This window comes from Trichomycterus rosablanca, chromosome 12 (genome assembly GCF_030014385.1).
Source record: "Trichomycterus rosablanca isolate fTriRos1 chromosome 12, fTriRos1.hap1, whole genome shotgun sequence".
NCBI lineage: Eukaryota > Metazoa > Chordata > Actinopteri > Siluriformes > Trichomycteridae > Trichomycterus > Trichomycterus rosablanca.
Window position 1 is genome coordinate 13104232 of NC_085999.1, and position 27215 is coordinate 13131446.

A 27215-nucleotide genomic window follows, 5' to 3' on the forward strand; every position below is an offset into this window, starting at 1 on the left:
GTATCAAAACGTAAAATAGTATATTACATATTAATTTTATTTTACAATGTAAGTCAAAAAAGGGACCTTTGTACCTTTGCCCATAAAGCTGGCAAATGTTTAGTAATTTTTCATAATTATTTTACGTCAAGTTGCATTTGCGATTTGGTGCCTGTGTCCATGCAAGGGGGGAGGGGGGCATTTTATACATTGTTTGTAACTTGCAACAATAAAAACAGATAATCAGTGTTGAATTTGGTCATGAATTGACATTTTATTGTCCACAGGTAACGTTGTCATGTATTGTTTTCATGATGTCATTTGTTTGTAAAAATAGTTTTACAAGGTATTGTAGCTTTACACTTAAGGTGTGGTGGGTAATATAATCACTTTGTTGTTAATTTAATTCTGAATGCAACAGGGAAAAAAATTTAAAGAAATTGATCAAGATTTGCCAAAGTTACGGGCAAAGGTACAGAGGTCCCTTTTGGACTCAATCACAGTATGTACCTGTTGTACCTTTATATAACTTCACAATGGGTATCTCTGGGCAACAGTGACACTACAGTATACGCACCTCTTTTTGTTTGGGAAAAACTAAATTAAAACTTGTGATTGTGGCTTTTGAATGGTGCAACAAAAGGCTTTTGCTCTGTTCTTCTGAGACCTTTACTATGAGCTCTATTGATGCCACAAACCATATGTGCTCAAGACCTGTTAATCCAGTCACAGGTTTCTGTGAATATATGTATGTGTATGGAGGGCAGCAAGCTGGTGATTGGATTCTTGGAGAGGTACTTGCTAGCCTCACCCCTCCAAATTGTTGACTATTATGGGATAGGAGAACTGTAGCTAGTTGGTGGGATTTGACAATGGCATCCATTTAATTGGGGATAAAGTGGGAGTTTATATATATTTTTTTATAACAAAATAAAAATCACAACCATGAACATACAGACAAAATACTAAAAATCAAATAATTGTACTTTATTTTTATATTTTAAAACCACTTTACCCTGCTCAGCGTCACGATGGGTTCAGTTTCCCTGTAAACGGGATGCCAAGTCCATCACAGGGCCTCGACCAATGCCCCTGCAGACATGGACAATCATGTCTGAAAGTAGATGCTTGATTGGCCGTATTGTGTTACGCTGCTTGGATCGTGGTGGACTTCTTGTTGTTTTCCAGACCAGATTACATTATGAATAATGATAATGGTCTTTCTTTCTTGCAAACATGATGCTCTGTTCATGTCAGAAAAACATCTGCCACTTCCCCCATTCCGTCCTCTGTCTCAGGAGAATAACAGCAAAGTGCTGAAATGCAGACAATGTTCTTGGAAATAAACCAGTACCAAGGTGCTAATTTCTGATCAGACTCGGGTATTTCACGGTGAGCAGGGATGCAAGAGTTTACACCCTAATCTTTTATCTTACATCGTCTTGCTCTGTTTCCACAGGCAATGATGCAAACCAGGCTGGAGTGGAACCAACCAACATGTATGAACCCTTTCATGTCAGCCAAGGAGGGGAAGCGTGACCCCTAAACTGGACAATGCGAAACACTCAGAGCAAGAGCCACCCAAAAAAGATCTGAGTCTGTGGGGCATTATCAGTCATTAAAAGCTTAGTCTTGGATGTGTTTGTGTGTGTGGAGTGTGTGAGGGACTGTAATATTTAGGTTTTCCTTCTTTAACTTATATATTGAGTTGGCATGTGTGAGCAAGTGAGTAAGTAAAGTTGTCAGCGTTTGGGGGGGAGGGGGGATTACGGGTATCGCTTGTGCTACTTGCACTATAGATTAGGGTGGGTCCATCCATGAGGCCGAAAACATTTCCTGCAGCCCCGTACGTGGGCAATACACGTCAGCGGCTCCAGGAGATCAAGGAAGGACTGAAGCAGCCAGCTAAGCTGGTGAGTCAGGCTCTGCATGGAAGCAGTTCCAGAGGAGAAGGAGGCAGAGGGGGAGACTGCAAGGGCAAAGACCAGGCCGGTAGGCAGCAACAGCTTCGACCACCTCAGAAGTTTAACAACTACCAGAATGCCCTGCGAGAGATACGAAAGTCTCTCATGCCTTTTGCCAATGAGTCTGGTCCGCCATCCAGCTCCAGTCACGCGGGGGGAGACGTCAACCGGCAGATGCTACAGGAGCTGGTCAATGCTGGATGTGATCAGGTAAGGTGTATGTCTGAGTGTGTTTATATATATATAATGAGTATATAGTATAATTATATAATGTAATATGTATAATTAATATATATATAATATGTACACACTGATCAGCCATAACATTAAAACCACCTCCTTGTTTCTACAATCACTGTCCATTTTATCAGCTCCACTTACCATATAGAAGCACTTTGTAGTTCTACAATTACTGACTGTAGTCCATCTGTTTCTCTACATACCTTTTTTGCCTGCTTTCACCACAGGACCACCACAGAGCAGGTATTATTTAGGTGGTGGATCATTTTCAGCACTGCAGTGACACTGACATGGTGGTGGTGTGTTAGTGTGTGTTGTGCTGGTATGAGTGGATCAGACACAGCAGCACTGCTGGAGTTTTTAAATACCGTGTCCACTCACTGTCCACTCTATTAGACACTCCTACCTAGTCGGTCCACCTTGTAGACGTAAAGTCAGAGACGATCGCTCATCTATTGCTGCTGTTTGAGTTGGTCATCTTCTAGACCTTCATCAGTGGTCACAGGACGCTGCCCACGGGGCACTGTTGGCTGGATATATTTTTGGTTGGTGGACTATTCTCAGTCCAGCAGTGACAGTGTTCCTCATTGGATAAGTCAGCGCTGCTGTGTCTTATCCACTCATACCAGCACAACACACACTAACACACCACCACCATGTCAGTGTCACTGCAGTGCTGAGAATGATCCACCACCCAAATAATACCTGCTCTGTAGTGGTCCTGGGAGAGTCCCAACCATTAAAGAACAGGGTGAAAGGGGGCTAACAAAGCATGCAGAGAAAGAGATGGACTACAGTCAGTAATTGTAGAACTACAAAGTGCTTCTATATTGTAAGTGGAGCTAATAAAATGAACAGTGAGTGTAGAAACAAGGAGGTGGTTTTAATGTTATGGCTGATCGGTGTATAATGTATATGAAACTTTTTTGGAAAGGGTGTTGGTCTTGGCTCTGCATCAGAATCATCACATCATCATTTAATTTTCATCATCCCCTTTATCCTGATCAGAGCCTCAGCTGGGAATCAATGGGCGCAAGGCAGGAATATTCTGGACAGGGTGCCAATCCATTGTTAGGGCTTCGGCCAAGACATACCACCCCAACTCACCAGACATACCCAATCATGTCTGTGTAGAGATTTGGCTGAAAACGCCACAAAGCAGGCTAACATAAAAGTGTGTGCCATCAGAGTTTTCTTTATAATGCAATAGCTTCTTAATCCTTTATTAAAATTTATCGAATTTGCCCTAATGACAGAAGATGTAAGCTTAAAAATGTAACTAAAATGTTATGTTTCATTTTAAATCTGACTACATTTGACTACAGTTATACAGTTGGACCACATCTTTGACTTTGGAATGCATTTTAGATGCAATAAATTACATTTTGTTGATTAAATTATATAACATTTATTTGATATGCATCTATCAGTCTGTTTGTGTGTGTGTGTGTGTGTGTGTGTGTGTGTGTGTGTGTGTAAACTTAAATTCTATCATAGTGGCATATTTTGCATGGGAAATGCTGGTTTATGAAGGAATTAAGGTTGAAGGAATGTTACTCAATAGATAGAGTCAGACTCATATCTACATCATCTGTCTGGCTCTGTTTTTAACATTTTGACATGCTTTTGGCATGAATCTTAGATCACAAAAAGCAGAATTAAGTATTAAGTATGATAATGTGACTAGAATTCATGTACATGAGTGGCATTCCTGGAGCTCAAAAAGGCTTTGTCTTTAATGAATATGTTCTTTCAGATTGCTCGACTGCTATTTGTAGCTGCTATTTGTGTAATATTTTTAACCTTAGTCTCACAGATTACATGAATACAGTACAGTGACCTCTTTAACTTCTAATGTACAATATAGAGTGGTAATTTAACACATTTTATCTAGTCTGAATTAGTTACAAAATATTAAGCAAATATTCAAATAATGGACACGTCAATCAGTAGTTTCTTGTCTTTAAAATATGTGGATCAGGAGGAAAATGAGGAGGCGGGAAAAGTTTGCAAAATGCAAAAAAAAATTTCCAATAAAAGTGAAAGATATTAATAGATGTTTAGTTTTTGATAGGGATGCACCGATCCGATATTAATATCGGATATCGGTCCCGATATTACCAAAATGAGATGGATCGGATATCGGATAATTAGGCCGATCCATGGGTCCGATATATGTTCACTTTAGTTCGTTTGCGACGCGTGCTAAGCCCATACAGGACGCGCTGCTGACGTATAGCGTAGAACACAAACAAAAACAACATGGAGCGAGCCAAAGAGTCAGCTGCATGGAGGTATTTCACGCTTGCTATGCCAACAAGTTCGATGGCAACATGTTTATTACTCATGTTTAGCTGCTATATTTTATTTTAAATTACTGTTTGCACTAAATATTTACGGATAAGTTTATTTAAAAAAGTTATTAACGTTTGGTAATAAATCCATTCGTTTCTCCGCCCCGTCAGCCATGTTTATTGTGGGAAGCGCAATGAATGCTGGGCATCCCGCAATGAATGCTGGGATTGCTTTGGTCACCAAGGCAGCGTCGGATGTTCACTCGTTGAGTGAAAATAACACTGAAATATTAAGATGCCTGTTTATTATTTTATTGACAAGTAAATAGCAGTTCAGTACATTTATATCTGTGTTAATTATATTTTGTTTTGCAAACTTAGTAATGTTTAAGTCGATCCTGATGCCTTAAGTCTTTCCCACATAATAAAGTATACGGTTTATTAATTCAACAATGGTATCGGATCGGTATCGGGTATCGGCCGATATGCAAAGTATATGTATCGGATCGGTATCGGAACTGAAAATGTTGGAACGGTGCATCCCTAGTTTTTGAACAGTAACAGTTAAGGCAAGCATTAGAATACAATAAAAGTTTAACAGTGCTATGTTGTGTTGCTTGGAAACTTTTGAATCGAACAGGGTACACTACAGTGATACATTACAGTTTACGCAATACTTTATGCTGAATATCAGTCTATCAAAAACAGACCCTTACCATTTAGCTCAGCTCTGTGTGTCTAAAGTGGCGCTAGAGGCCTGAGAGCAGCCCTTGTTAGGCATGTGTGGAATGCTATGCTCAAGCCCATGCACAACACCACTGAGAAATCCACCACCGCACAGTGGAATTATGAGGCCTCGCCTGAGGGAGCCAAGCTGCCTCTGTCACAGGATTTAGGACATGGCTAAATGCAGACTGGAATAACTTTTTCAGGCTCTGTGAGCTAAAACAAGCTATCATATGGCTTATAGTCTGGACTTGATTTGGATCATGCTGTCTGGATTTATTTATGACTCATTTGGCTACTGTCTTATTTAATGTCCAGGTCTTAATCATTAACAGGGTGTTTGTTGGCCTGCATTATAGCATTGCCATTTTAATTACTATTTAAAAAACAATGGGTCAGATTTTTTTGCCATACTTCTGCTAGATTTAATGCAAATGTAAAAAGTAAAAGAGCACATGATGGTATAAATATTTTTGGCAATAGTTATTCAAGCTACTTTAAGAGTGCCATGTCATTCGGTAACATTAGACATAGCTACATGATATCGGATTTGATCAAAGCATTAGCATTAATAGAATCATATTTATTATGATGTTTGGCATATGAAGTATTTACTGTTTTAATGTCAACTTGTAAGCCAGCTGGTTTTTATTATCTTACTATCTTTTTATTACCTTGCTGTTTTTAAAATTGTGATGACTAAATAAAGCTTCACATGCTGTTGGACAGACTGCAGGTTATCGCTAATGATTTTAGCCTATAGGCAAGTTAAGATAGTTAATAAGCAGTTTTATTCTTTATTTTGGTATCACAGTATTATAGCACATTTAAGTAATTAAAGGCTTATTTTAGGTAGAATGGGAGCTTTAGACCACCAAACATTTTAAACATCCTCAAGGAATGAAATTAGAAGTATAATTTAGATGTTACCCTTTTTATTAGGCATTTACATTTTCATCATTTAGCAGATGCTTTAATCCAAAGTGACTTACATTACTGGGACAGTTTATTGTCTAAGCAATTGAGGGTTAAGTGCCTTGCTTAGGGGCCCAACAGTGACAACCTGGCATTGGTGGGGCTTGAACCAGCAATCTTTTGATTACTGGTCCAGTACTTAACCGCTACAACTGCTCTAGTCTAAACAGATGCTAGACTAACACTAATACAACTTTAGTTTTACCCAAATAGTTTGATTTGGATCATTTTGATGCCATAATTATGCACATTAGCCATTATCATTATGGCAATTACAAAGTATTGTAAAATGGGCCGAATAGAGCTAGACTGCAAACATTTTACATTATTTGGAATCTGCAAAAAAAAATTAGCTCAACATGTCAAACTATTGTAAATTCAGAAAGTACACTTTGTTTTGTAGATTTGATTTTGAATGTATGGAATTGCCATTTACCCATCAATCTACACTATTCAATCATAATGATAAAGTGAATGACATTTTAGGTTTAGGTTAAAATTCAAAATTATCTGACTCACTACAGTACTCAGACCATTTGCTGTGGCAATCCAAAGTATGTTTAGATGCATCCTGTTTGCTTTAAATATCTTTGAGATATAGAATCCTTGTCTAGAATGAAGCCATGAAGTCTAAGAAGACACAACTGCCAGGTCAAATTGGGCTCAGGGAGGTTGGAAAGAACCCATCGGTCACACAGAGCTCCACAATGTTGGACAGACAACCATCTCTGCAGCACTCCATAAATCAGGATTTTATGGCAGAGTGGCTAGACGAAAGCTACCGTTAAAAAAGGCATATCACAATCAACTTGGAGTTTGCTAAATAGCAGTAAAAGTATTTTGGCATGATAAAGAAAACTCACAAATTCTCTGGTCCTATGAGATGAAAATTTACTCTTTGGGTAAAACAACCATTACCTGCCTAATACAATCCCTGAAGTGAAACTTGGTAATGGCAGGGACAAGGAGACTGGTAAGAATTTAGACTCTGGGAAGACAGTTCACCTTTCAGCTTGACAACAGCCAAAGCCCTGGCTTAAATTCATCAGTCATCTGTGGGAAGACCTGAAGATGGCAGTTTACAGATTTTTGCTATGCAATCTGACAGACTTTAATAAGATTTACCATGAATGAAAGGATATACTGCCCAAATCCCAGTGTGTAAAGCTTAAAGAGATGCATCCAAAAAGACTTTTACTAATTGCCGCCAAAGGGGCTAAAAGGACTGATTAAAATTTTCTAAATACTTCTTGGAATAAGAGATTTATGTTTTTATTATTAGTTATTTAAAAAAACATACTTTTACTTTGTTATTATAAGGGATCAAGAGTAGATTGATGAGTAAATATTGTACTTATATCCAGTTAAACTCAGATTAGCAATACAACAAAGCATGCAGTGGTCTAAATTCTTTCTGAATCCACTGTATATCTAATAATTGTGGTATTTGAGATACAGGCCAAAGATGGATCAACTATAATTTTCGAGCCTTATCATGCCTGAGAAATGAGCCGATAAGTGTTGTGATTTTGTTTTTGCTGCCAGATTTTAGAGTTTACCCTGGTATGTGGGGCCATTACTACCTGACTGTCTGACTTGTCTGTCTCTTTTGCTAGCGTTTTTCAGCTCTGTTTTTTTGTTTTGTCATGGGCACCATTCTGTTCTAATTTTCCTGATTGGCATTGCACTTTTAGCTTCTGCTGGTTTTCTGAGTTCTTCTCTCTTGTTTCTCTGCTGAGAATTTGGTTGGTAACCTCTCGGTGGATTGAGTAGCTTCCTGCAATTGGGTTCAGTCTTAAATATTGCAGGCAAAATAAGAGTGAAGATTATTTCTATTAGATTATTTTGAAACATTCCACAATAAGTAGGTGAATTGGTAACAGGTGAGGGATTTAGATTGGGTATAAAGGGAAAATTTACCACAAGCAAAGATGGGTCGTAGCTCATCACTTTGTGCCAGACTTTGTAAGAGAATTGTCATTCAGTTAAAACATTTCTCATGTTGGAAATCATTTTGGTCTTTCACGATCAGCTGTATATGATATTGTGAAAAGATGAAGAGAATCCAGATAATTCTTAGTTCGTATAGTCCGTTTGGGCAAGAGCGGAAACCACTGTTAAGTATACATGCAGCTGTAACAACTTTTTGAGTGTGTTGCAGGCGTCAACATTTTTGTATATTTACAAAATAGAGTTAAGTTGGTCAGTAAAAACTTTTTTTTTTTTCCTTCTTGTTTTTATTGCATTTTATAAAGTGTCTGAACCTGCAAAAATGGGGGTGTGTACAAACACAAATACCAGTTGGCGCAGTGAGATAATCTGCTAGCACACCAGCACCGAGATTCTAAGCGGGTTCTCTGGTTTGAATCTCGGTTCTGCTACTGGTCGGCTGGACACCCTCTGGCAGGCATAATTGGATACTGCCTGCAGCAGACAAAATTGGCTTCCAGCCTCCTGGGTGAGAAAGACCGGACGAAGGGGTTGGCTTATCAATGTTGTGTAAGGACCTTAGTTGCCCAGGGCGCTTGTACAGAAAGTGGAGGAGCGCAGAAATCAGGGTGTGGCTCTCCGGACGTGAAGCCGACCTTATGCGCAAATCCACTGAAGTATGGGTGAAAAAGAAGGGATCGGTGGACTGCGTACATGTTGGATGGAGTGTGTGTCAGGCAAATATACACTCTCCTTGGATGCTGTTGGGGTCCCACATGTACACATGTACACCTCTGCATTAATGGTGCCTTTACAGGTGTCACGTTAGAATCAAGTTAGGAATTTATTTACAAACATCCATTAATGCTGTTAAGATAAAACATTAAATATGTCTTATTTGTGTTGTTGTAATTGAATTCTTGTAATAGAGAGCTTTAAAAAGCAATAAAACCTTTTTTTTTTCATTTGCACTTTATTTACTGTCACATTCTTGGGATTGGGGTTGTATCTGTATCTGTGTCTTGGCCAGTTCCATTGCTTAAAACCCAATTGTTGTCTGGCCAATGTATTGGTTGACCACCACTAATAATTAACCGGGAACATGCAGAGGAAGTGTGTCTACTTTATAGCTGCTGGGTGGAATAGTTTTCCCAACTGCTGTGACGTAGTCTACAGGCAAAGCACGGATACTTACTGTCCATGTCTATTGTCTATGTTTTTTTGCTGGACCTTCATTCTATTATAGCTTAAAATGTATTCAGTGAGTGATGTTTTCTCTTGGTATTTAGACCAGTCTGCTAGATGCATCTAGCTTTTCTTAAAACAGAGTCTATTGTACATTTTACTAAACTTGATTATTATTTTAGTCATCTATCATAATCAGTGACTTGGTTTTAGCTCTTGACTGGAGCTCTAATTCTTTTCTCCACCACATTCCAGAGAAGTAATGGCTGCCCTGGCTGGCCTTCTCCTTTACTGGGCTTCATTGGCCAGATCTTTATCGAGGCTTTTCGCTCTACAAATTGTGCTGCGATGCAGCAGCTGCTTACATAATCACCTTTAAGGAGGAAATGTTTTGTTGGGGGAAAAGGAGGGGGTTAAAGGAGGGGATAAACAGCAGTGAAAATCCCATCTTCCTAAATCCTATTAAATACATGTTAATCTGGGTTTATTTCATTGTAAAGCAGGAGGGTGGTTATACAGTATAATTCCGTTTTAGAAGCTTGTGTCAGTTTATACTTGTATTAGATTTTTTTTTATTCAGCAGACCTTGACTCTTATTGCTTTTGGCCTCTGGAAGGTGCTGCTGTTATAACACAAGTGAACATAAATTAAAGTTTATTACAGATTTTTTGACACATGAATCCTGTAAAACTATAAAAACAAGATGTTAAGTTGTTATATTCTTTTTCTTGTGGAATGTATATCTCTGTGTCCATTAGAACACATCTTAGAGAGTCCTCCATATGGCATTGATTTTCACAGTCTATGAAGGAATGTGATTCAGAATTGGGTCAAAGTGAAAACTTGTATTAGAAAATATCATTTAGCACTAACTCACTACACTGTAGCCAACAATGGTCCTGTCATTTTAGCCATGGAGACAGTTTGTTTTTATAAATATTCGCTGAAGTTAGTCTTGCTTTCCCTTAGTCAGAAGTGTGTGTATGTGTGTGTTGCGTGCATGTGTGTGTGATGAGCATATTGCCCTTAGTAGTATGAGCGCTGAAAGTTCTACTAAGTCATGGTGGTAACAAATACTACTAGGAATGAATGTGAATGAACATAGATCATATAATGCGGACTTAAAAATACCCGATGTCTCACCCTAAATATATTTCTTAAGAACACATAGAAACTGAAACTTACAATGCAAACTTATGATGAAGATGCTTTTTATAGCATTGTGTTTAATCCAGCAAAATCCACCCTGGAATTACCCAGTGTGTGAGCTGCCAGCTGTTTCTGGCAAACTATTAGCAACAAATCTGCATTAAGTGTAAAGCTAATGTACACATAGTTAGAAACACAATAAATAGACAACACAAGTGAGAGGAAACTCTTAGGAATGGGAGGGGGTTGGATTATGAACAAAAGTGGTAAAAGCCACTTCATTTACTAGTGGGGGTGTGGTGCTACTTGAGCAGCAAGGCAAACGAATGAGGCATGTTTGAGCACTTCTAGCAATTAATGCTGTTACATAGGAAAAATTAAAGATACATAATGCATATAACTTATGATTAGTCACTTTATTTTGTTTTATTTGCAGTTTTGTATGGATTACAATGTTTAAAAAAAATGGAAGCACATGTGTACATGTGTCATTGTGGTGTGAGGGGGCTTAAAATGTTAATATCCACAAAAAGTGGGCACTGTGAAAAAAGTTTGGAAACCACTGTACTAAAGTGTGCCCAAATAAGAGTTTAATAAAAATCCTCGGGAGCATGTGTTTGTATTAAAGGTCAAAATTATTTTCTTTCCTGTTTCTACAAAATAGACGAATGGAAACGATTGTATAAGGCTGTTGGTTGTAAAATTTGTATTAATTGGGCTGCAGTACTGACTAAAAGCAGGTGTACTCATGTAAAGTGGCAGTAGGCCTGTAGTAGAGATATTTAAATCATAGCAAATAATGTCTGGGTCTTACAGCTCCCTTTTCCTTTAGTTCCAGTGTTATGACATTGGCCAAATGGTAAAATTAACATACATTTATACTTTGTATTAAATGGGTGGCAAAAACCACGTGTATTCATGTAAGGTGACAGTAGGCCTGTAGTAGAGATATTTATGAATGATCTTCAAAATGTTTCCACACTTTTATATTTTTGTTGGAAACTGTGAGGGCAGGAGGAGTAGTAATTGGTCATGTCTGAGAGACTGAGAGAGAGCTTATAGTCTGGATTCAGCACCATCTGAATTTCACCTTTTTGGACCTTTCAAAGAAGCTTTAAGACAAAGAAGATTTTTATGTGACGATGATGTGAAAGCAGCGGTGCATCAGCGGGTACACGCTCAACCAAATACATGGCATTAAAAAGTTGGTACTATGCTGGAAAAATTGCATTGAAAGGTGACTATGTAGAAAAGTGATGTAATTTGTTTTGAAATTCTTAAGAAATAGTTTTTAAAAAGTGCGGAAACTTTTTGAAGAACCCTTATAAATCTTTGCCAATAATGTCTGGGTCCTACTGCTCCCTTTTCCTTGAAGTCCAGTGTTATGACAAATTTGAATGAACTACCAGTAATTGGAAAATACAGATTTGGATTTGAGCTGATCTGTGTTTGGATTTTATTTGCACTGGATTTGACTGTTGCTGCTAATTGAGCATTGGAAAATCAGCTGTGTGAAAATATTTAAAGATATGTAAAGGGTCAAAAGTTCAATCTGCAATCACAGGGCTAAAAAAAATCTGTTAATGGCACATAGGTTAGGTTATCTAACTGGGTATTCAAAATCAGACCATGGACAGTACATATGGAAAGAAATCCAGTTTGACAAAAAAATAATAAAGTATTACCAGTGGCCTATAGTATAAAAAAATGGGTCTGACTTTCACTATCCACAACCAAAAAAAAAAACCTTAGTGCTACCAGTACAAATAAAGCCTAACACATCACTGGAATTGATTTTATTGGCTTGTAAAACTTGCTGTGACAGTACTGGTCAGAACTGGAACTTTGGATCAAACCAGATTGAACCTTTTTCCATAAATGAAAACCAAGTGTGCGTACATGTGCGTGCAGGCATATTTGCATTGGCAATTTAAAATCTCAAAAGGGACTCGTGGGCACGCCTGCTTGAAGTAGGCAAGACTGGAATTTAACACATAACCCCTGCAGTTGTGAGAACAATGAACACAGACACTATTTTCCTGTGTTTGTCTGCCTGTGTGTGTGTGTGGCTGTATACGTGCCTGCCTGGTAAAGCTGTAACATGTGTGACACCCACAAACAGAAGGTGTACTAACTTAGTCACATTTAGGGAATGTCTAGAATTTCTGTGGCTGTCTCACATGCTTCATCTCGAACCGTTCGCCTGCTGTGCCCACAGTTGTTCTAGCTGACAGCTAATTCCAGTCTTATCTGGCTGTAGAGTCTTTTCCAGTAGTGGCTACAAGACAGCCACGAGAAGCTTAGGGAGGTTAGAAAAGTTCATATTTTGAGTAGCACTTGTCTTGTTTGGTACGACATTCCATGTGCATTTTTAGCTCTGACCACCAGAGGCATTTTCAGACAGAAAGCTCCTTGTGTCCTGGTAGGCTGAGGTTTAGGCAGAATGGCTGCTGAATGAGGTCATATGCCATTCAGAGGGATTTTCTCATATAGGTGTGGATTGCAATGCATGAGTTATTTTTATTTAGGGTACTAAAGTTGCAGTTTATGACTTGGTGTCTTGAGTCAGGGTGTCTTTTCAGCATGTACTGAGGCCCATGCATATTTATGTTAATGAGTTTCTGAACCTAGCGTTTTATGCTACTGGCAACACATTAGACAGCAGGTCAGTCTGCAGTGTAGAGAACACAGCTTCCATAACCTGCTGTAAGTGTGTGGGTGTGTGTGCATGCAAAAATAGTTTGTAAATAAGTGCCTTATGGTGTCAACCAGTGTGGTGTCTGGCTTCATAATAGTTTTCTGATGTTATTGACTTAATGGATTCAAATTTCAAATTCAAATTTAATAATTACACTACTTATCACAACAATGCAGATTATTAGCCACCTCTAGCCATCATCTAAATTTCTTACATGCCACTGTTTTTTCTCCATATTAAAATCCCAGCACAGGGGTCAGTATATGACTACATAAAGGTGATGTAAATTGCCAAAACCATGTGATGCAGTATGATAGTGTTGCCTGAAGCACACAAACTAACTTGGAGGGGTTGTCTGTATCATCTCAGGCTCAGACGTCCCATTAATAGGAATTCACATTAACCCAACCCCCTTCTTTTCTTTATTTTAATGACCATCTGTGCGTGTGTATATGTATGATGGCCATCTGAGTGATGCAGAGTGTGTGTTTTTAATACATTTTAGACTGGGTGACTCAGGTGTCTGCATACTTTCACAGATCTGTATACCTGGAATGTATGGCAGGAATTCAATATATTCCAAGTGCTGATGTACAAGTACAAGTGCATATTTTTTAAAATGGACTAGTTTCTAGTGAGAAGGTGAACTTTACTTGTTCTAATTAATATTTAAAATAATTATTCATCAGTTAACCTACAAATAAAATTTGAGTTTAGGTCCTTCAGTCACATCCACTGCTGATGTGAGGTGTATAAAATTAAGTACATAAAATAAATTGGAAACGGGAATGATTGTATAAGGCTGTTGGTTGTAAAATTAGTATTAATTGAGCTGTAATAGTGGCTAAAAGCAGGTGTATTAATGTAAAGTGACAGTAGGCCTGTAATAGAGATATTTAAATCATAGCCAATAATGTCTGGGTCCTACAGTAATTATTTATTAGTTAACCTATAAATAAAATTTGTAGAAATTATTTAAAAAACATTTTATTGAGTTTAGGTCCTTCAGCCACATCCACTGCTGAGAGGTGTATAAAATTAATTATATAAAATAAATTGTATGTAGGGGAGTACGGTGGCACAGTGGGTAGTGCTGTCGACTCACAGCAACAAGGGCTTTAGTTTGATTTCTGGGCTGGATGTACACGATTCTGTCTGTGTGGAGTTTGCATGTTTTCCCTTTGTCCATGAGGGTGTTCAAAGACATGCAGTTAGGCCGGTTGTCCAGGATTAAATTTTGCCTTGTGCCCAGTGGCTCCAGGTGGCACTGAACCCTAGACAGTCACCTCCGTAATGCCTGTAGGATAAGTTACCAGCATATAGTGTCTGTGCATGTTCTGTAATAGAACTTTTAATAATAGTAATTAAAATGTTAATCATTTTAAATATTCTTTTATTATTTTTATAATGTTTTTAATGTTTTTAGGAATTTGAACATTTTGTCTATATATGTGTTTTTGTGTGTCACTGAACCTCTGTTTGCTTGTCTGCAATTCTATTTCCACTGTGATACAGGAAATGGCAATACGTGCATTAAAACAAACTGGGAGTCGTAACATTGAGGCGGCACTGGAGTACATCAGTAAGATGGGCTACCTAGACCCTAGGAATGAGCAGATTGTACGCGTTATTAAACAGACTTCATTAGGTCAGTCTAATGTCATGCAACAGACACAATAAACCATTATACTTAATATACCTAAGAACATTGCTTTATCTACATCCTTTGTACATTTTAGGCCAGGGTGGCATGCCCAGTTCAATGGATCATAGAACAGCTATGGAAAACTCCAGTGATGGTGCTATGTCTGCCTATCATCAGATGGGACCACCGCTCTATAATCCAGAGGGAGAGATGGCGCATCCCTACATGAGCGCACCACCAGTAATAAGCTACATGATGCCGCCCTCTGGCTCAGCACAGGGCCCAGCAATGGGGAACCCCATGGTTCGTCCCCCCAGCATGGGTGCCTACCCACCAAACATGGCTGCTCAAAATCCTCAGGGGAACACCATGTACCCCTCTGGTCCTGCTCAGCAGAAGGGATATGCAGGGAGCATGGAACAGGCTATGATGGGCTACAGTGTGCCTGGTCCACCCATGCAACTCCAGTCCCAGCCACCCAGTCCTCATTATGAATACAGACCTCATATTATGGAGCCCTCCAACTACAGTATCAAACGGAGCGCCTCTTTCCAAAACAAGATGCCCCCTTTGGCGCCAGACAACTATGTCAATATGCAGGCTAAAGGGTCAATAGGTCAAAATAGTGGAGGCTACCCTGCTAACATTTACCTGCCACCTCATTCACACCCACGTCAAGCCAGCCCAACTTCACACCAAGTCCACATTATATCACGTTCTCCTGGGGGAGCAGCAGCGGCAATGGGTGGGGAATTCTCAGATATTCCTCAAGGTCTGCTAACCCCTTCCAGGGCTAGCCTCAATCTTGACGTGTATGACCACCACTGGGCAGGAGCTCAGGGCCCTGAGGCAGCACCACCAGCCAGGCAACCACAGGGGCCATTCAGGGGAGAGGTACGTGTCCCCAGCAGGACCAATTCCTTTAACAACCATCAAAAAGTGAACGTAAGGCAAGCAACACCCCCTGCAGCTAACGTAGCTGGCATGCAAGAGGCTAGTATGGGTCCACCCAACACCATAACTGCAGTGACCTCTCCACCAATCCAGCAGCCTGTTAAGAGCATGAGAGTCATGAGGCCAGAGCCCAAGACTGCAGTTGGACCATGCCATCCAGGATGGTTAGCCGCACAGGCCCAGGACACTCCGGAGACTCATGGGTACTTGCCTGATGAAACCTTTACTTTGGAGTCTTCACAGGAGCCCAGATGTCCACCGCCACCTTACCCTAAACCGTTGCTTATGTCTGGAGCCACAGCTGGACCAGAAAGTGCTCCCATGGAGACTGGAGCTGTTCCAGATCGCAGTGCCTCAGGCAGGCCTGTCCCGAGTTCCACAGCAGGAAAGCAAGAAGTACGTGCCACCAAAGATAAACCTAAGCCAGGAAAAGGAGAGAAGACTGTAAAAGACAAGAAGCAGATCCAGACTTCACCAGTACCTGTGCGAAAAAATGCGCGGGACGAGGAGAAACGGGAGTCACGCATCAAGAGCTATTCTCCCTTTGCTTTCAAATTTTACATGGAGCAGCATGTAGAAAACGTCCTGAAGATCTACCAGCAGAAGCTTACTCGCAGACTGCAGCTAGAACAAGAGATGTCTAAGGTAGGAGATTTATCATACCATATTAAATAAATTGTCTTACAATGAAGCCCAAGAATAGGTAGAATAGCAAAACATGTTATCCATGTAAAGATAACATGACTTTAAAATGAGAATTACATTGAAAATGTTTTAAATATTATTATTTTTAATAATAATAACTCACTTGATAAATTATTATTATTAAGTGCTTTATGGCACAGCCATAAATCATGCTTGTCCACTAGCAGTGTTAAAGCAATGCTGTTGGCTGGTCGGGTGTCTACACAGATATGATTGGCTGTGGCTGAGGAGGGGTGGGGAATAGTTGAACAGCCTAGCCATTGGGAGATGCATAGTGCTGGTCCCAAGCCCAGATAAAATAAAGAGGGTTGTATCAGGAAGGGCATCAGGTGTAAAAAGTTCATGTAGCACAAGTGGATTGGCTACGCCAAAGACCCTCGGGTGTAAATGAGTGAGAATAGATAAGTGATTGAATTGGCAACTCTAAATCGCCCCTAGTGTTATCGGAATATGATCCAGACCCCCCACAAAACTAAGCTGTATATATGTTTTCTCCTCTTAACTAAGCTGTTTTTTCCTCTTCTTTCACTCTTCCACTAGGCTGGCCTGTCAGAACAAGAGCAGGAGCAGATGAGAAAGATGCTGAACCTGAAGGAGTCCAACTACAACCGTCTGCGTCGTGCCAAGATGGACAAATCTATGTTTGTTAAAATTAAAACCCTTGGCATTGGTGCCTTTGGAGAGGTGTGTCTGACCCGTAAGGTGGATACAGGAGCTCTGTATGCCATGAAGACTCTCAGAAAGAAAGACGTTCTGAACCGTAACCAGGTGGCCCATGTTAAAGCAGAACGAGACATCCTAGCAGAGGCGGATAATGAGTGGGTGGTCCGACTGTACTACTCATTTCAGGACCGGGACAGCCTTTACTTCGTTATGGACTACATTCCTGGGGGAGACATGATGAGCCTACTAATTCGTATGGGGGTATTCCCGGAGCCATTAGCCAGGTTTTACGTGGCGGAGCTGACGCTCGCCATTGAGAGCGTGCATAAAATGGGCTTTATTCACAGAGACATCAAACCTGATAACATTCTTATCGACCTGGATGGACACATCAAGCTTACAGATTTTGGCTTGTGCACAGGGTTTCGCTGGACTCACAACTCAAAGTATTATCAGAAAGGTGAGAAGGAGAAATGCACTAGTCATTAGAAATTTTTCGTATACTGGAATACTTTCTTTGATTCGCTTTACTTTCTTTTTCATACACAACTGCTATAGGAAACCATATTCGTCAGGACAGCATGGAGCCGAGTGAACTCTGGGATGATGTGTCTAACTGTCGCTGTGGTGACCGTTTAATAACACTGGAACAGCGGGCGAACCGTCAGCACCAGCGCTGTCTTGCACACTCCCTGGTTGGGACTCCCAACTACATTGCGCCTGAAGTGCTACTAAGAAAAGGTACAGTGAAAATGTACACAAATTTACATTTTCAGCATTTAGCAGACGCCTTTATCCAAAGCGACTTACATTATAGTTACAGTATACAGTCTGAGCAATTGAGGGTTAATGGCCTTGCTCAAGGGCCCAACAGCAGCAACCTGGCAGTGGTGGGGCTTGAACCAGCGACCTTCTGGTTACTAGTCCAGTACCTTAACCACTAGGCTACAGCTTGCCAACAGTAAATGAAGTATTTGATCAGTTTGTGATTACAGTCATTGTTTCAGGTTCTGTTTAACCTTCTGTGTTTTGTGTTTAGGATACACCCAGCTGTGTGACTGGTGGAGTGTGGGTGTAATTCTCTTTGAGATGCTGGTTGGCCAGCCCCCATTTCTTGCCCCAACCCCTACAGAGACGCAACTTAAGGTTAGAAAAATCACACATTAAATAAACAAATATTTAAAGAGACAAATTACGCGTTGTGATGAATGACTGATAGAACACATGAGGACTATAAACGTAGTCAACTGATTGCACGTAAGCCCACCACTGTTGGGATCTTGAGCACTTTTATCGCTCATCCTGGCAAGTCAGATCAAGTCAAATTCATTTGTATATCATTTTTACAATAGACATTGTCTCAAAGCTACTTCATCCAGTATCGACAGACCAAAAACCCTGTTGAGCAAGTCGGCACATATACAGACATGACTGACTATGTTTGAGGATAGGCGGGCCAGTGGGATTCCTCATTACTGCTGCAACTATGGTTTCTGCTGGCTGGTCGATGGTGTATAATGGAGATCTGTTTGTGACTCTTCGTATGTGATGCTGGTCACTGTGTAAAAGTAGCGGTCGGCTACTACACATGTATCGGAGGGGGCATATGGTAGGTGCAGCCCTCTTCAGGGTCTGCAACAGTAGAGGCGATACAAGTTTCATTAGGAGAAAATTTTGAAAGAAAAATTTACTTGTACAATGTAGTGTATATAAAGTCTTTGTTTTGATATAATGACATTTTTAAATTGAAGGGTAAGCTCAGTGGTGCATCTGGTAGAAGGAGTGCTTCATGTGTACTAAAAATGCAAGTTTAATCCCCACATCTAGTCACTTGGATCGAATCCAGCAGTGTTGGGCTAGTGGTGTCTACAATATTAAAGACATTATCAGAAACAACGAGACAATCCATGACTGTCCAAACTGCCTTTGCACTCATAGATTGTGCTGCTCTCATTGTCGCCCCCTGCCTGACTTTGATGCAATGGCATCACTGACGTGCTTTACTCCAGTCCTTCATCCTAAATAATTTTGTTAGGACACAGTTCACTTGTCAATGCCGGTTGAGGGGAGTCATGGCTTTGAAAAGATCCATTTCAACAGTAAAAAGCTGGACATACATTCTCAAAAATTTGCTTTGGTTTAGACTCTGACTTGAGATGAATATTTATCAACATATAAAATGTGCTGGCTACATATTGCATTACTTTATGTATATACAGACATCCCAAGTTGCAAAAACTCATTTCAGGGAGGTACCCCCGGACCTCGACCCCGACCCCCCAAGCCCCAAAAAAAAGCAAAAGAAACCTCTCGCACACACCAGAGGATATGGATGATAACAGAACTTTTAGGAGCTGCTAACTGAGCTACTAAGCTAACTGTTCGCATCACAAACACATTAATGTGTACTACATAGTGCACTAGATAGTGTAAAAGATAATAGATTTATGTTCCCTACATAGTGCACTAGATTGTATAATAGAAAAGAATTTATGTTCCTTACTTAGTGTACTAGATAATAGACTTGTGTTTCTTACATAATGCTTTAGGTAGTGTATTAGTTAACGGATTTAGGTTCCCTACATAGTGCACTAAATTGTATATCAGATAACGGATTTATGTTCCCTACATAGTGCACTAGATAGTATTTTAGATATGAATTTATTTTCCCTAAGTAGTGCACTAGATAGTGAATTAGACAATTGGTTTATGTTCCCTACACAGTGCACTAGATTGTATATCAGATCACGGATTTATGTTCCCTACATAGTGCACTAGATAGTGTATTAGATAACACATTCATGTTCACTACATAGTGCACTAGAAAGTATAACTAGATGATGATTTGTGTTCCTTATATAGTGCACTAGATAGTGTATTACATAATTAATTATGTTCCCTACATAGTGCACTAAATTGTATATCAGATAATGGATTTATGTTCCCTACATAGTGCACTAGACAGTATATTAGACAATTGGTTTATGTTCCCTACACAGTGCGCTAGATTGTATATCAGATAACGGATTTAATACGCAATCGGGGAAAAAAGTCTGTGTCGCCTGCGTGCGCGTTTGTGTCGCTCTTGGCCGCTCGTTCTAGATTGCGGGAGATTTTATCTGACTTGCGGGCATCAGGGAGCCACTATGTATATGCGGGAGACTCACGGAACTTCCGGGAGACTTGGGATGTCTGTATATAAGGTACTTTGGTGTACCTAGTGTAGTTCATGGATTCTGCCTGCCTTGGTAGTCACTATTAAAGAAAAAACTGTAAACCTTAGCATACATAGTTGCTAAATCTGGAAAAATTTTATTTAAGTCTCAGAAGTTTTATACTCATTTGACAAATGTTAACACTTTTTAAAACATATATTTATTTAATTTTTTTTTTTCCATTTTGGCATGATGGGTCTCCATGACAACCATGTATAGAATAAGAATCTGGTCTTGGATACATAAAAATTACTGCCGGGGGCATTTCAAACATTTTTTAATTGCTATGCTTAATTTGCTTATTGTTACCAACCTAATCTTTAGTTCTGGTGCAGCTCTGATGTTGATTTAGCAGCTCTTATTCATCTACTTGACTGCTGATTACTTGAATTCTATAACAGAGCATGAAAGTTACAATATGATCTGTATTCATTCTCAGGTGATAAATTGGGAGAACACACTGCAGGTGCCTCCACAAGTCAAGCTGAGCCCTGAGGCCATCGACATCATAGGACGCCTCTGCTGTTCGGCAGAGGAGCGACTGGGAGGTAATGGTGCTGGTGAGATAAAGGCCCACCCTTTCTTTGCTCAGGTGGACTTCTCTAGCAACCTTCGCACTCAACCTGCTCCATACAGACCCAAGATTGCCCACCCAATGGACACCTCCAACTTTGACCCCGTGGAGGAGGAGGGGGGTCCGGGTGCCTGGAGTGACAGTGGAGACAGCACTCGTGCTTGGGATACCCTTTGCTCTCCCAACAGCAAACATCCTGAACACGCTTTTTACGAATTTACCTTTCGCCGGTTCTTTGATGACCATGGCTGTCCGTTCCGTTATCCTAAGCCTCCTGAGGACATACTAGGGCCTATCAGCAGTAGTAATGCTAGCAGCCTAGGCCCGGAAGAAGAGGAGGAAGAAGTAGAGGAGGAAGAGGAAGAACAGGGAGAGGGGTGTGAGCCTGTATATGTGTGATTCATAGAAAATGACTTTACATGCTGTTAGCTTCACCTGTATGGGCTCTATGAAATAACACACACTACATCAGACAATCCAATTTTTTAAATTATTTTTGGATTTATAGCCCTTTTTTCTTCCAATATAGCATTTGCCAGTTCCCTGCCTCTGACTTATTTTTTGCCATTGCACGGCAGCTACCAAGGATTGGATTGTTAGGGCTGATGTGACACAAGTGAAACCAGGCACTGCCTCATTTCTCTTTTCGTGCAGCTTAATAAACATCATTAAGCAGAACAGTTCGCTTTGCGATTGACACAAACTGCCCCTTAAACACCCCTGAGCACACAGCAATCCAAGACTGGCCAGAGTTGCTTTTTTAATAGGTGAGACTGGTGTTGCTTTCCCAGCTGGCAACTGATGGCTTTGGCATTGTTGGTTATTGATTCACAGTCACCCAATTAAAGGGTGTATTGCCACTTGGCAACCAGAGTCAATCCTATTTTTTATTTAAAAGGATAGAAGGGAAGTGTTTGATGCCATGTGAAATGCATTTTATTACATTAGGACTATGATGTACACTATTTTACTTGTTAACGGATGTACACTTTAAATTAAAACTGCAATCTGGGACCAAAAAGACCCTCTGCATAGTATAGTGACATGGATTAACTCGCATGAAACTACAAATAGTAGAGCAGACGAGCAGTTGTTTGATTTTCAGAGTCTTCTTGGTCACATTCCTGAACATCTGTGTGTGTGTGCCGAAATCGTTCCAGTGTGACACAGGATGCATATGGCTTCTCCCACGTCTCACTGCTGCTAATCCAGACATCAGTTCCTGATCAGTAAATGTGATCATAATTACTGGACACTGCAGGGCTGAAGCTGAGGTGATGTTTGTACTCACATGCCCACATATTTTGTTCCTACTGCAAATACCTGTTTAGATAATAAGATCCAATCCAAGCCATGTGAAGAAGCGTGACTGGAAGATCGGTGGCTCCTTTAAACTGCTGAAGGATTCCTACATTGTTTAAAAAGGGTATCTTTGAAACCTAGTCAGAGAAGATAAATGCACCTATGTGAAGATATGATATGGCTCAGGTTGTCTTTCCTCTTTGATTATGAGGAAGTTTTTGTAAACATTACAGAATTTTTTGTTTGTTTGAAAGCAATTTTGCATTGTTTTCTGTTGTGAAAACCAGTCACAGTTACATTGTATAGTGAAGATTTGTGTCATCACAATGCTTTAGGAAGAACAGCGACTTCATCACCCAGAAGTACACTAAAATGTACGTATATGTAGAAGTATCAGGACCTACTTCATTTCTTTATAAGCACCTATGCATAGCTCATCTGATCATCAAGTAGTGATTTACTGCTTACTCAACTGTTTAAACAAATGAATATGTTCAGCTCAATACAGTCTTAAGAATCAGGGGATTTATTTTTTCATCATCTGCGTGTAGATCCACTAGTAATCACTATCCTGGCAAAGTTGCGATTTCTGAAGTTAGCATGGGCATACCAAAGGTCTAAACACGTACACTACACAGTGTTATAAATATGAAGTCTCAGACTAAAGAATAAACAGTATCTTATCGCAATTACTAAAAATAGTTAGGGTGAATAATAAACATAGTGCCAGAAAAAAGAAATGTATCTGATGAATATGTGCAATATAGAATATATGTGATATAGATTTCTAATTACACAAATAGATTATCCAAGTTAAAACTAAGATTTGCTTTGTAAAAGTAAAAATAAAATATTGGTTTATGTTTTTTTAAATAGTTATCTGAACCAATGCTGCTCAATGTTATGTTACATTATCCTCAAACTTTCATATATGCTTTTTATTTCTCTTTTTTTGTAAAAAGTGTGGTTTTGGTTGTCAATGTTGTTGATGCAGGATGCAGCAAACTGTGTGCCTTCTTACGAATGTGTGGTTGTGTCCACCACATGCAGATCAGTATTCAAGGAGAAGATGGAAACATGCCTTCTCCCTTCACTCAGGCTGGTCCTTAATGTTTGGGAGAGGAAGTTTAGATAAGAATGAGGGGTAAAATTTGGATTGGAAAGAAAAGTTGAAAGATGATGTGATGGGGTTAATTTGATTTTGTATACCTGTTTTTAAATAATATGGCAGTGATTGTAATGGATTGTATTCTTTTTTGGAGCCCATTTGATAGCTACAATTTTGTGATACAAGAACTGTACAAGACATGCAACATACTAATATTATTTTTTATACTATTTGACAATCACTTTCCAAACACTTAAAAAAATTATTAACATCCGTTTTTACACATGACTGAAAAAAAACATAAAGCTACAATCCATACTGGTCTCTTGTATGTAGTAAGTCAACTGAAACTATTATTTACTGTTTGCAACATTACATACCTTTTTTCATCCCAAAGAGACAAAATTAAGGAACTGAAATGTGGCAGATGTTTTGCTTGCCAATATTCATTAAATCAGATCACTCAGTAAAGAACAAGTTTCAGGAGACCGTTCTTGAAGAATTAGGTTATATGTGAGTGTGTTTTGTTTTGAATGGATTTTTTTTTGTATTTCACATTTGAAAGTGCTGACTGACAATCATTGAGAGTAATGTAAACTGATGATTTAACTTGTGTGCCTTTGTTTTGTATTTTAGTGCTTGAGTGGGGTGAGTTTGTGACATGTTTTATTCCTTAATGTATTATATAATACATATATAGCTACTATTGAATATATATTTATACAGATATACATATTTTTTGTATCTTTGTTATTTTTCAAAGCTAACCTTTGAACCTCTATGTCTTCAGTATTATAGACAGTAAACATTTACATTCATATCTTTTTTACATACATGTATGAACCAAGAATTTGTTAAACATGCTTTTACTGTTCTCACAAGTGTAAATGTATATGTCTGAATTAAATTAAATAAATAATCCAACTGTTTTCAGTATTTCTTAATATGCACTTAGCCAGTAAGGTCTCATTTGATATTTCCATTTCATTTTTATCAACCTTTTTATCCTGGTCAGGGTATGGTTTTGCCGGGGAAAACTGGCTGCAATACAGTAATACCCTGGACAGAACACCAATCCATCGCAGGGCCTCTGCTACCCCCCAAGCATAGCTAATCATGTCTGTATGGACTCCCAGCCAGCTGACAGCACTACTGTAATTTATAAGTTGTTGGTCTGGTGTAATAGGCTTATCTTTGTAAATCTTTTATAAGTTAATAAGATGCTAATAAGATGTCAAATTTGCTAATGCTAGTTTTAATTCAATATTTTAGCACCAGTTGTTAAAATACAGCAGATTTCAGGTCAGTGACCAGCAACAACATGTTCAAAATTAACAAGAACCATGTTGGTCTGTTCGCTGGGCTATTAGCTTGAAGTCACAATATTTTATTGTTGCAGTTAATAGAGCCACCTAACCTAAATTGTTAAGTGTTTAAGGGCAAAATTTAGTTCTCACTGATCAACTAATCCTTTATCAAACTAGCACTGACCCCTCGATAAGTATTTGTCAGTAAAACCCAGCTTAAATCAGGTACCAACTAATGCTGGTCATTGTTGTTTGGTTTACTTCAGCAGGGCAGGCGGCACGGTGGATAAGTGGGTAGCACTGTCGCCTCACAGCAAGAAGGTCCTTGGTTCGATCCCCAGGTGGGCGGTCGGGGTCCTTTCTGTGTGGAGTTTGCATGTTCTCCCTGTGTCTGCGTGGGTTTCCTTTCGGGTGCTCCGGTTTCCTCCCACTGTCCAAGACATGCAAGTGAGGTGAATTGGAGACACTAAATTGTCCATGACTGTGTTTGATATAACCTTGTGAACTGATGAATCTTGTGTAATGAGTAACTACTGTTCCTGTCGTGAATGTAACCAAAGTGTAAAACATGATATCCTAATAAACAAACAAAAACTTAAGCAGGGCAATCACAAGTAATGTTCCACTCATCAGGTGTTAAAATTCTAGTCAAAATTTGGACATTTTGAAGTTACGTTACACTTTCATTGTAATTAGGGATAAACATTTAGGATTTACTAATTTGGAATTTACTAATTGGAAAGTTCGTAATTGCACATTATACAACCCCTGGCAAAAATTATGGAATCACCACTCTTGGAAGATGTTCTTTCAATTGTTTAATTTTGTAGAAAAAAAATAAATCACAGACATGCCACAAAACTATCATTTCTCAAACTGTCAACCCTCTGGCATTAAGAAACAATAAAAAAAGAAACAAATATAATAGTTGTGGTCAGTCACAATTGCTTTTTTTTAGATCAAGTAGAGGAAAAAAATATGGAATCACTCAAATCTGAGGAAAAAATTATGGAATCATTAGAAAACACTGCACCATTATTACTTTGTTGCACCACCTCTGGCTTTTATAATGGTTTAAACTCTCTGAGGCATGGAGTTAACTAATGACAAACAGTATTCTTCATCAATCTGCCTTCAACTGTCTCTTGCTGTTGCCAGATCAGCTTTGCAGGTTGGAACCTTGTCATTGACCATTTTCTTCAATTTCCACCAGAGATTTTCAAATGGATTGAGATCCGGACTATTTGCAGGCCATACCATTGACATTATATGTTTTCTTGAAGGAAAGTTTTCACGTCCTTTGCCCTATGGCAAGATGCATTATCATCTTGAAAAATGAAGTCATCATCACCAAACATCCTTTCAACTGATGGAATAAGAAAAGTGTCCAAAATTTCAATGTGGACTTTGGCATTTATTGAAGACCATCTCCCCTGTGCCTTTACCCGACATGCAGGCCCATATCATCAACAACTGTGGAAATTAACATGTTTTCTTTAGGCAGTTATCTTCATAAATTTCATTGGACAGACACCAAACTAAAGTTCCAGCATCATCACCTTGCCCAATGCAGATTCGCGATTCATCACTGAAGATCACTTTTATCCAGTCACCCACAGTCCACGATTGCTTTTCTTTAGCCTACTTTAACCTTGTTCTTTTCTTTTTAGGTGTTAATGATGGCTTTTGTTTGGCTTTTCTGTATGTGAATCCCATTTCTTTTAGGTGATTTCTTACAGTTCAGTCACAGACATTGACTCCACTTTCCGGCCACTTGTTTCTCATTTGTTTTGTTGTGCATTTTCTGTTTTCAAGACATATTGCTTTAAGTTTTCTATCTTGATGCTTTGATGTCTTACTTGGTCTACCAGTATGCTTCCCTTTTACAACCTTCCCATTTTGTTTGTACTTGGTCCAGATTTTAAACACAGCTTACTGGGAACAACCAACATCTTTTGCGACATTCCACAATGATTTATCTTCTTGAAGGAGTTTTATAATCCTCTCATTTGTTTCAACTGACATATCTTGTGTTGGAACCATGATTCATGACAATCTGCTTTGTGCAACAGCTCTCCGAGGTGTAAGCACTCTTTTTAAACTGAAGAATAATTAGCAAATCTAATCTGCTGCAGATGTTTTGTTTTTAAACTGCAAATTACAGAGTGATTCCATAATTTTTTCCTCAGATTTGAGTGATTCCATATTTTTTTCCTCTACTTGATCTAAAAAAAGCAATTGTGACTGACCACAACTATTATATTTGTTTCTTTTTTTTATTGTTTCTTAATGCCAGAAGGTTGACATTTTGAAAAATGATAGTTTTGTGGCATGTCTGTGATTTATTTTTTTTCTACAAAATTAAACAATTGAAAGAACATCTTCCAAGAGTGGTGATTCCATAATTTTTGCCAGGGGTTGTAGTATCCATAAAGTCAGAGGTTGAAAATTGCATACTACCTTACTACGTAGTATTTTAAAACACAACATCAGCCTGTATGAGTACTATTCTTACAGGCTACTTAGTATGTAGTATGTAATCTGCAGTTTTGCGTAGCCATTGGCCTAAGGTACCGCTCAATCCCACAATGCAGCGCGTGGCG

General features: G+C 39.1%; 1 protein-coding gene across 1 annotated transcript; it reads left to right on the forward strand.

The window, feature by feature from the left end:
• Positions 1 to 1776: 1776 nt before the first annotated feature.
• lats2 (large tumor suppressor kinase 2) lies at positions 1777 to 24107 on the forward strand. The gene is made up of 7 exons (XM_063005904.1): positions 1777 to 2153; positions 14655 to 14787; positions 14879 to 16383; positions 16984 to 17566; positions 17665 to 17847; positions 18146 to 18252; positions 20761 to 24107. Exons 1-7 carry the CDS (start codon positions 1797 to 1799, stop codon positions 21292 to 21294), a joined length of 3402 nt encoding a protein of 1133 aa, XP_062861974.1. The 5' UTR covers positions 1777 to 1796; the 3' UTR covers positions 21295 to 24107.
• The last annotated feature ends 3108 nt before the right edge of the window (positions 24108 to 27215 follow it).

Bases quoted from the DNA above. Each gene is read 5' to 3' on its own strand.
- lats2 (XM_063005904.1), top strand. From the start codon at position 1,797: ATGAGGCCGAAAACATTTCCTGCAGCCCCGTACGTGGGCAATACACGT. The intron at 2,154-14,654 runs GTAAGGTGTATG...ACTGTGATACAG, and splicing joins TCAATGCTGGATGTGATCAG to GAAATGGCAATACGTGCATT. The intron at 18,253-20,760 runs GTTAGAAAAATC...ATTCATTCTCAG, and splicing joins CTACAGAGACGCAACTTAAG to GTGATAAATTGGGAGAACAC.